The 11,557-nt window shown below is 30.6% G+C and overlaps 1 protein-coding gene across 2 annotated transcripts in view; it reads right to left on the reverse strand.

The window, feature by feature from the left end:
* The window catches only part of LOC123009798 (chondroitin sulfate N-acetylgalactosaminyltransferase 1), a 99,592-nt gene that overhangs the window by 54,488 nt on the left and 33,547 nt on the right, over window positions 1–11,557 (reverse strand). Inside the window, exons 2-3 of one of the 2 annotated variants that reach the window (XM_044406318.1) lie at window positions 8,281–8,336; window positions 1,732–1,791 (exon numbers count right to left, since the gene is read on the reverse strand). In XM_044406318.1, the coding sequence (XP_044262253.1) occupies window positions 1,732–1,766 (35 nt within the window). In that variant the 5' untranslated portion in view covers window positions 1,767–1,791; window positions 8,281–8,336. Of the gene's footprint in view, window positions 1–1,731; window positions 1,792–2,315; window positions 2,431–8,280; window positions 8,337–11,557 lie in introns of those variants that run through there. The other variant, XM_044406319.1, reaches the window with a different exon arrangement.

Raw genomic sequence — 11,557 nt, forward strand, 5'->3', positions numbered from 1 at the left:
TATACAAAATTTTCCAAAACTTTCGATTCTGTTAATAAAATTCTTATACGATAAAAATACATATGTCTAAAAAGTGACTAATTTAAAAATTTTAAAAATTTTAATAGTTGTTATAGACCAAAGTAAAGTATAGATAACCTAATTAAAGCTATATTTAGAGTCAAAAAATCCACAAACGCTAAATTTTTCCTCCAAACAAAATCCATTCACATGGCCTCAAATCGGGTAATTTTAGTGGCAAATTGAAGAAAATCGTGATTTTAACCAATTTTTACTAAAAGTCATTATTGGTAATAATAAAAAGTCTTAGTCACATTTCCAGTAACTAAATATTTTTATTTTGGCAAATAACTAATAATTTACATCGCGGAGGCTTTGCAGGTGTTTCTTAACGAGATTAACGTCATGTCAAGGATTTGAAACACAAACTGGGGCAAAATACATCAATTCGGGCCTAAAAGCGGGCGACAGGAGTAGGAAAAGTGACACTTCACCCCCACCATAAAAAAGTAGAGGTGATTTTTAACAAAATTAACGTCGTGTCAATAATTTGAGACATTGACGGGTCGTAAAATACACGATATAGGCCTGAAAACAAGCATTTTCGCACACAAGTAGGAAGAGTGACACTTCTCCCCCACCACAAAAAGAGTGGAGGTCGTGTAAACAATTTGAAACACTGACGGGTCGTAAAATATACGATACGGGCCTGAAAACTAGCGATCTCGCGGTTGCAAAAGATTAACACAAGACGAGCAGGAAACGTGATATTTTACCCCCACCACAAAAAAAGTGGGAGACTTAAAAAGTGATTTTTAAAAAGATTCGCGTTGTGCCAAAAATTGAAAACACTGACGGGACAAAATACACCGATACGGGCCTGAAAAGGGGCGATTAACACGACACAAGTAGGGAAAGTAACACTTAACCCCCACCACAAAGAGAGTAGAGGTCGTGTCAACAATTTGAACAACAGACGGGTCGTAAAATATACAATACGGGCCTGAAACCTAGCAATCTCGCGGTTACAAAAGATTAACAGAAGACGAGTAGGAAGAGTGACACTTGACCCCCACCACAAAGAAGTGGGGAGGCTTTGCAAGTGTATTTTAGCAAGATTAAGGTCGTGTCAAAATTTAAAGGTTAAAATACACCGATACGGGCCTGAAAACGAGATATTAACACAATACGAGTAGGAAAAGCGACATTTGCCCCCACCACAAAGAGAGTAGGAGACTTTGTTGGTGATTTGTAACAGTGACGGGTCGTAAAATACACAATACGGGCCTGAAAATTGGCTATTTTGCAGTTACCCAACACGAGTAGGAAAAGTGTCACTTGATCCCCACCACAAAAAGAGTAGAAAAGAGACCACTTAACCCCACCTCTTCAAATTATGCTTTTACTTTGCCTACTTTAACTATTCAAAACTAGCTACTTGTATGTGTTTTAGCTATTCTCGACGTTTCAAATTTGAAATACTTGACAAACAATAGTTAAAACTGAGTAATTTTCAAGTTTGTGTATAATAGTTACCAAATTTTAGCTAACTTTCTTAAAAATAGTTGAAATAAGTAGGTAATGTGTCACTTTCCCCCACCACTCCTCCGCGCGCCAATTTCAAATCGATTGAAATTCAAGTCGGTCACATTTGTGCGATTTCACGCCCGATTACTTTTGCCTTGATTGAGCTTTAGTTACTTAAAAGAGAAAAAATAATGTATAAATCACCTGCTAGGAGTTCCACTGATAAGATCATCGGTCATATGTGGTTTCAGCCTCGGCGTTCGTCTAAAACAAAACAAAATATTAATTAAATTCGTGTAAGTTTTATCTAAAACTAGAGAGTTTAATGAATAAACACACTGACTGTTGTTTTTAGGTAATTGTAAACAACTGGCAGGTATTTTACGTTTCGAGACTGGAAAACTGAAGATAAACATTGTTTTAGTTCGTAAAACTTTTGCTAGAGAGGTAGAGGAGTTCCTCGCATTTGATTAATTCTAAAAATTAGAGATTTGGGCTGAAATGTGTTCATTGTGTGCAAATATGAGACTACTCTCCACCACTGGTTAAATATTTGTCACGTCCAGTCTCGTATGAACCATCATTAGGACATTGTATTCGCGTTTAATGTGGTTAGTTGAATTTCAAAGGGGTGCATTTCTCGCTTCGCTAGACAGACGCGATGTCTGGAATTTAAGATATGACACTGATGTCTCTCCTTGAACTCCTTGTAATGTCCATGTCGAGACACTGACTTATTTCAACCCTCACTAATAGTTAATTGCGTATAAAAGGAATTCCTCACTCACCCAAGGCTCTTTAATAACGTCAGAGAGGCTTTATGAAGAAACTTGGGGCGAGTTTCGCTGTCGCAACTGAATTTGTTATCACAACAAAAATTTCGATGCGAAAAATTCGTATGGAAGGGCAATGACTCGATATTTCACTTAATTTATTAGGAAACTTGACCGAAATTCGGACCACTAAAGTGGCAAATTAAACCAAAATGGGGTTGCTAATGCAGAAATCTTCAAGGATTCCGAATCTGTTAACAAATTCTCTCTAGTACCCGAGATATTGACCAAAATGTGGCCACTTGATCAGAATCTACAAAAATTAGTTTTTAGGCAAAATTAGGGCTCAAATCGGTTTATTTAGAATGAGGAGAGTCAAATTAGTAAAATAAAAGTATCAGACCGCCCAAAAACGCTAAACTAAGAAATTTCACATGGACTTAAATCTGGTAGTTTTAGTGGCAACTTAAAGAAAATCGTGTTTTTTAACACCAGTGTTAAAATTAAATCAAAAATATCCTTTCCTATACAATTTTTTTTAAACTTTTGATTTTTGAACGAGTTTCGCCTGTCGCTACTGAATTTGTCATCAAAATACAAAATTTTGAAACGCAAAATTAGTATGGGAGCAATGTCTCAATATTTCACTACAAAAAAATTATTTCCTGAAATTTCACTTTTTTTAATTCCAGATAAAACAAAAATTCTTGAAAGCAAAAAAACATTAATATATTTGTAACTACCCATTTTAGGTCTTTGTGTGTTTTTTTTTTGTTTTTTTTTTCTATTGTCCCTCAAAAGTACGTAAAAATTGCTTGATTTATTAGGAAACTTGGTCAAAACTGAAACTACTAGTGGGACAAATTTAACCAAAATAAAGGTTGCTAATGCAAACATCTTCAAGGATTCCAAATCTGTTAACAAATTTTCTCTACGATAAATAGTTCCCGAGATATTGACCAAAATGTGGCTACTTGCTCAGAATCAACAAAAATCAGTTTTTAAGCGAAATTAAAACTGAAATCGTTAAACCAAGGCTACGTTTAGAATCAGAAGAGCCAAATTAGTAAAATAAAAGTATCAGAGAGCCCAAAAACGCCAAACCGAGATATTTCACATGAACTCAAATCGGGTGGTTTTAGTGGCAACTTGAAGAAAATCATGTTTTTAACTAGTTTTTTGACAATAAAAAAACTGTTTTACACACATTTCCAGTAACTAAATATTTTTCTTTTGGCAAATAACAAAAATTTCAAATTTTAAACCAAAATTATTAGCACCGGTGTTAAAATTAAATCAACAATGTTCCTTCTTATACAGAATTTCTCAAAACTCTTGATTCTAGGACGAGTTTCGCCTGTCGCAACTAAATTTGTTATAAAAACACAAAATTTTAAAACCAAGAATTCGTATGGGTGGGCAATGTCTCAATATTTCACTTCAGAAAAATTGTTTTCTTAAATTTTATTATTTTTATTTCAAGATAACACAAAAATTTCTTGGAAACAAAAAACATTAAATTATTTGTAACTAGTCATTTTAGGTCTTTGATTTGTGTGATTTTTTTTGTTTTTTTTTCTATTGTCCCTCAAAAGTACGTAAAAATTGCTTGATTTATTAAGAAAATTGGTCAAAATAAAACTGCTAGTGAGACAAATTAAACCAAAATAAAGATTGCTAATGCAAAAATTTTCAAGAATTCCAAATCTGTTAACAAATTTTCTCTACGATGAATAGTTTTCGAGATATTGACCAAAATGTGGCCACTTACTCAAAATCAATTTTTAGGCAAAATTAAGACTCAAATTGTTAAACTGAAGCTATATTTAAAATCAGAAGGCCCAAATTAGTAACATAAAAGTATCAGAACGCCCAAAAACGCCAAACCAAGATATTTCACATGAACTCAAATCGGGTGGTTTTAGTAGCTACGTGAAGAAAATCATATTTTTGAGTAATTTTTACTATTAGTCATCATTGTTAACAATAAAAGACATGTTTTAGTCACATTTCCAGTAACTAGATGTTTTTCTTTTAAAAAATAAATAAAAATTTCAAAATTTAAATCAAAACCATTAACACAGATGTTAAAATTAAATCAAATGACTTTTCTTGTCAGAATATTTTAAAATTTTTGATTCAAATTAATTTCTTAACAAAACATAAAATTTTGAAACGAAAAATTCGTATGGGAAGGCAATGTCCGAATATTTCACTTCAAAAATTTTTTTTTGTTTGTTTTATTGTATTGTCACTCAAAATATTGTGTTTCTATTTTTTGTTTTTTTTTATTATTTTTGTGCACTTTCTCAATTTTTGTTCACATTCATTGCTTTTGATACTTTTTTACAAATTTCGTATAAAACTGGCAATTTTTTAATACTTTTCTTGTTTTTTGTGGTTTAGCTCAAAAAAAGTTGATTATTTCGCCACTAAAATGATTGTGAGTGTGCCAAACCGCACACATCCTCAAAATTTAATCTATTTTCGTCCAAATCGACTAAATAAACATTGACATAAAAACGGGAGCTTTTATGAACAATAAAGCTCTAGGATTATAAAGTTGTTTATTGCCTGATAGGTATTTATTGCCTATTTAATTTAGCTTTCTTTTTGTTAAATGGTCCAATTAAAGTTCGAGTAGGAGAAAATATGAGGATATTACAAGTTGTGAGTTATTACAAGATTGGAAAACTATCAAAAAAATATTTATTGGAAAAGTCGTGTTATTAAAAAACTTCGACGTCTGGAAAGTTGGAGCTAAACGATCGTTTTGAGGGCCTGTATCACACCGAAAAAGTCAATTTTAACAAGCCGGAAACAATAACTCATTGTTTATTGTGTTAAAATCGCCAAAAAAACGCGAAAATTTTAATTATTTCCCCGTCCCGATTTGACACAAATCGATACACTTGCTGTGTATATTTTTGTGAAAAAAAAAACTCAATCGGTTTTAGCTCGAAAGTCAATAAACAGTCCGGCTCGTATTTACATTTGCGAGTAATTGTAACAATCATGGCCAGATTTGATTTTTCAGTTAACTCGCAAATAGAAATTTCTGTTTGTTTTGCTTTAATCTTGGCACATGTTTGGGTCATTTCGATTACTTAAAATTGCTGCATTTGGACAGATGCAACATTAATCAGGGGTCGAACGAAATCTCCTGCAATCCTGCACCTGCCAAATCCCACTGTTGGAGTTCGTGTTCCTGCGACCGCAGCTATCCAACATTTTCAACTGCATAATTCATCACGCGGTTGGGACAAAAATGACAGGAAATGGGATGTTTTGCAGGGAATTCAGCTAAATTTGAGTAAATTCGTGACGAGATTTAAATATTATAATGGCGAAGATAGAAAAAAAGTGAAAATCGAACAAAATCTCGTAAAAATTTTCAACTTTCATCCATATAACGTTTTTTACATTTATAGAAGTCTTAAACACTCAAAAAAATGCATAAAACGTTATTGGGTCGAGTTTAAAAAAAAACGAATTTTTTGAGTTTTTCAAAAAATTAGTAGTAAAATCGTAAAAATAGTCAATTTCCTAAAAGTTGTAAAAACGCTTGAAATATGGTTTTCTAGACGTAAAATTACGCACTGAACACGATGCAACTAGTTAAAATACTCTACGATGCATAGTTTTTGAGATATTGAGTAATGAAGTCAAAAATAAGGGTAGAAATATCCGATTTTAACAAAAAAATCAAAAATTTTTAATTCTTATGAAAAACTAGTACTATATGTAAAATTAACCGGAGAACACGCCTGTACAAACCCTGTTGACCTAAGACTCATAGTTTTTGAGATATGAATTTTTTTTTGAAAAAACTAAAAATGGCTCTGTACCCGGAGCCATAACCCGGAGCGACTTCCGGTTTGCGCCAATAAATAGATAATTTCAAGCTACTTTTAATGMTTTTTAGCTCTTTGCTCTAAATCTTATAGTTTCGTAGAAAAACGCGTTTAAAYTTTCACAATTTTTACAATTTTCACTTTTTGAACGGCGATTACGGCCAAACTATTAGACTTAGAGCAATCAGTCAAACTCCATCGTAATCAGCGTAAGAAAATCTATCGACTGAGGCCAAAGCCAAGTCGATATCTCGCAAAAAAAATTTGAATTTTTAAACGCCGATTACGGCGAAACTAAAGGAGATAGCCCAATGTGGTTGGTAAATTCGTAATTAGCGCGTCAAAATCTATCGGATAAGATAGGTTTAAATCGAATCTGAGACATGTTCAAAAACACTAGATTTTAAGGGGGGGGTGTTAACAAATTTTTAGTTTTTTTTGTTTTGTAAATTGCGGCAAAACTGAGCCTCAATGATATAATACTTTGACCTAAACCTATGTAAAATGTTCCGGGGAATCGATTGACGTCAAAAAAACTGCAAAATTCCTAATAGTTTTGAAGTTATAGTCGGATTTAAATTTTCCATACTTTTGACTTTATCACAAATTTTCTCGATAACTATTTATCGTAGAACACTGATTTTCTTTTATATGATAGAAAATTAAATTTGCTTTCCAACGGTACTAATCATAAGAGGTTATTACCAAAAAGGCCGGAGTTATTGGCAATAGACCGCTCCGGGTGCCAAAAATGGACCAAAATTTCGACGAAAATCAAAAAAAAAATTTACTTTAAAATCCTTCCATTTAACGTTTTTTGCATTTCTAGATGTCTTATACACTCAAAAAAATGCATAAAACATTATTGAGTCGAGTTTAAAAAAAAAGGATTTTTTTGAGTTTTTCAAAAAATTAGTAGTAAAATCGTAAAAATAGTCAATTTACTAAAAGTCCTAAAAACGCTTGAAATATGGTTTTGTAGACGTAAAATTACTCGCTGAACACGATTCAACTAGTTAGAATACTCTACGATGCATAGTTTTTGAGATATTGTGTAATAAAGTTAAAAATAAGGCTAGAAATATTCGATTTTGACAAAGTTTTAGCAAATTTTTCGTTTCAACAATCCTAAACATAAGAGACTAACATTAATAGTTAAAATAAACCACTCCGGGTACCGAAAATCGACCAAAATTTTGTCAAAAAAATTTAATCCACATGCATTTCTACGAGTTCAAAATTGTATATAATGTCGCAAAAACTCAAAAAATAAATTAAAAAAAACTAGATTGGATTAAAGCCGAGACACTGGCATGGAACGTGGTAGTATATCAACATAAAACATTTTTAAATAATGTTACTGAAAATTTTAAAGTAAAAATCTGTTCCAAATTAATCAGAAAAAAGTGATGACTTGTTCAAATAGTGACACTTTCACTGTCGCTCAGTATATTTCGTTCCCAACTCGATTTTTTCAAATTTTTCAATTAGATCCCAATCGTGGCAACTTTGATAAATGAAAGAACGATAACAAATAGTGGCAATTCGTTATTTCGGTCCAGTTATTGCACGATTTTGATAATTAATAGTACGAAATGTCGCAATTTCGGTGAAATAGTGTAGAAGATTAGCTTCACTCAGTACTAGAAACATACGAATGTAATAAATAGTATGGCATTTAACCCCTTGGCAAATAAATTTCAAAGCCACCCCTAAATAATCAATTCCTGGGAATTGAACAGGAAATGCGTGTATGCAAATGAAATATTTAAATATTGTCTCTGGAATAAGAATCCTCTTTGTACAAGAAGTTATTCGTTTGCGGTTGTTTAAATATTGACTTTGTTCAGTCGGTGGGAGAAGAATTCGGTATGGAAAAAAAACGTAAGAAATATTACTTAAAATTCCGATTCATAAATAAGTAAACGGAGAGCGAGGGCAAGGAAACTCGCATCCTGAATATTTCAATAACTGCGGATAGAAAAATCTTTCGTGAATAAGTAATGAGATATATAAAGGAGGCTGGGTGATATTCAGACAGATTTGCGGATATTTCAGTTTAACGCAATAAAAATGAAACGAAATTTTCATAAAAGTTCAATCAATAATTTGGAAAAATACACTACCTGAATATTGTGGAAGCCAGATTTCAGCGAATTTCAGGCGCCGCCGCCGTCCATGCCTGAAAAAATCACCTGAAATATTATTGTTGAATGAGGATTTTTGGGAAAATCGTGCATGACAGGCCTTTAGCGCTTTCAATTAAAAGCCGAGTGTAAAACATTAATAAAATGCAAAAAGCGAGTTTGGAAAAAATATAAAATTGTGTTTTATTTATTTTTCGGTGGATTGATCCTTGAGTGGTTAATAGCCAAAATTTGAACACAATACGATTACTAGAAATTTTTTAGATTTTTTTTGAAAATTATTGTCCAAATAATACAGTGTTATGTAATTTGACCTCAGTTTTACATATTTGACACCACATTATTAATACGTCAAGTATTTGGGCCGTTTTGACCAAAAAAAGTATTTTTTTTGAGGATTAAGCATGCAAAATAAATCAAGTTGGTCTATATTTTACTAAACTATAAAAAAAACTTTATCACACATTTATTAGTTATTTTACAAAATTGAAGTTTTGTGTTATTAAAGTTTATTAAAATTTCTATTTTTCAAAATCAAGCAAATAAAAGTCAAATTGTTTTCAAAATTAAAATTTTTATTGTGTGTTAAAATTGAGCTGCGGTGGTCATAAATACAGTCAAAACTTTTTTTTTAATTAAATACTAAATATGTTTTATCAATTTTATTAAGAATGTCAGAAAAATTTACAAAATTTATGTTATAAACCCAAAAAAAACTTGTTGAGACGTATCCATTGAGTAGGCCTTGAAATATTTTATTTAATTTTTCAAAAAACAAAACTTAATAGAAATTAAATAAAATCAAAAATTTTTATATCAATTGCTTTAAAAAATTTTGGTTTTCCAAAATCGAGCAAAAAAATCAAAGTTTACTTATTTCATTTAATTTTTAATAGATTTTTAGAAAAAAAATTGATATTTAGGTACTTTGATTGTCTTTTTCATATTCTAGACAATTTTTTCATTGAACTGTTTTAACCCTAAGAGTTTTAAATTTAAAATTTTGAAAAAAATTTCATTATTTTCTGATAAAAATTTCAGGAAGTATTTACTGATTACATTTTATTTCTTAGGTAAAATTTGCACTTAATGCGATTTTTGGAAATAATTCTAGAATTTTTGGAAAGTTTCAAATAGTTAAAAAATTGCATTTTTTAAGTTTTTGTTACATTTTAATAAAACTTACAGTTAAAGCTGTTAAAATCTTATAACACAAATTTGATTGAATCAAATATTACAGCCGTTAGAACTACAAATTCAAGATCAATCAAAAAATACAAAATTTTGGAAAAAATTGAAAAAAAACTTAATTTTAGAGGTGCAAAAAATTTGACATCAAATATTTTACATATCAGGTTTTAACCAAAAAAAACCGAAAAATTTTTTAAGTATTAAAAACAAAATGTATGTTATTTGATCTCAGTTTTACGAATCTGAAATCAGTTTTTGATATATTAAGCCGTTGTGGCCAAAAAAAACAAAAAAAAACTTAGTATCCATCGAGTAGGCCTTAAAATATTTTATTAAATTTTTCAAAAAAAACATAATCGAAATTAAATAAAATCAAAAATTTTTGTTTCACAAAATCGAGCAAAAAAATCAAAGTTTTCTTATTTCATTTAGTTTTTGATAGATTTAAAAAAAATGATATTTACGTCTCTTAATTGTCTTTTTCGTATTCTAGACTTTCTTTCTTATATTTAAGCCGTTTATATTTAAAATTTTGAAAAAAAATTTCGAAATGTGATAAAAGTTTTAGAACGTATTTATTGATTACTTTTCCTTTCTTAGGTTAAATTTGCCCTTAATGCAATTTTTGGAAACTATTGTAAAATTTTTGAAAAGTTTCAGAGGTTCAAAGAACTCAATTTGTTAGAAAATTTATTTTAAAATTTTTTGCAACATTTAAAATTTTAAGTGAGATAAGATACGAGAAACATGGAAAAAATGTTTGAAAAATTCGATCTCAACAAAATTTGACATAAATTTTTTTAGATGAAATTGTTTTAACATTTTTTCCATGTTCCTCATATCTTACCTTTCTCTGGGGCGCGAGTTCTGGCGCACCCTATATAGTCAAATTTATATTTTCAATATTTTAGACTTTATCAGAAATTTTGTCGATAACTATTTATCCTACAACACTGATCTTTTTTGTATATAGTAGAAAATTAAATGTGCTTTTGAACAATGCCAAACACAAAAGGCTACCACCAATAATTCCAGAGTTATTATCAATAGACCAAAATTTTGTCAAAAACGAAAAAACTGAAAACTTCAAAATTGACACATTTTAATCGTCCAAAAGTGCATAAAACTTTGCAAATTTCAATTTTTGGACAAAACAAAGACACTGCCCGAGAGCGTAGCGGCGTAGCGGCATTAAATCACGCGAAAACAAATTTCAGCAAAATTTTTTGAATATATTTACAAATTCTTGGTAAAAAAGGAAAAAACTCAAAATTTTTGCTAATAAGCTCTGTTCTCGTCACTCCTAATTCGTCTATTATCTGAAATAATGCATTCATGACGCGTCAGGTACTCCCCAAATGCTTAATTAAATCAGCAATTTCATTGAGGGATCCTATGAATTTTGATTAGGTTTCGAAACGTCTTATTTCCAAAATTGTGCATTTGCGCTCCTCCAACACAACGAAAAAGAAGGATTTTTGTGCGTCTCTGAATCTAAAAGTATAATTTAATCGACGCAGGAGAGGGATTTCAAATATTATATCGATTTGTAATTATTTCAAGGGAGTAATTCACACACGTTGAGCGACAAGTTGTCTCTTAGAAGAGGGTTTAGGGCGCGATTAATGATAAGGCAGGAGATAAGCCCCATTTTGGATATTAGAGACATGGATTGAATGATAAATGATAAGGGACTCGGATTTAATCAACAGGATAATTTTTATTAAAAAAATAATAAAACGTGAGTTTAGCCAAATATTAAAGATAAGCGGTTTAAATATTCCGGGGGTGAAATTAGGCATTTCAGTGGCTGAAATAAAAAATTGAAATATTCGTAAATATGGAAAGGGAGGAAAAGTCGTAAAAATTCACCTCTTTGATTCTGTGTTAAATATTAATGACGATGTTTAAAAATCAAAAACAGGACAAAAATCCAAGAAACAAAAATTAAAAAAAAAGAATTTGAGGTAAAATGCAGAAATCAATATTTTAAGAAAAAACTTGATGWAAAAAAGCTAAAATTATGAAGAATGAAGTGAATAAAATTGGTACAAAAATAAAATGC

This window comes from Tribolium madens, unplaced genomic scaffold (genome assembly GCF_015345945.1).
Source record: "Tribolium madens isolate multiple individuals breed KSU strain unplaced genomic scaffold, Tmad_KSU_1.1 Scaffold_7;HRSCAF=85;Tcas5.2_LG10, whole genome shotgun sequence".
NCBI lineage: Eukaryota > Metazoa > Arthropoda > Insecta > Coleoptera > Tenebrionidae > Tribolium > Tribolium madens.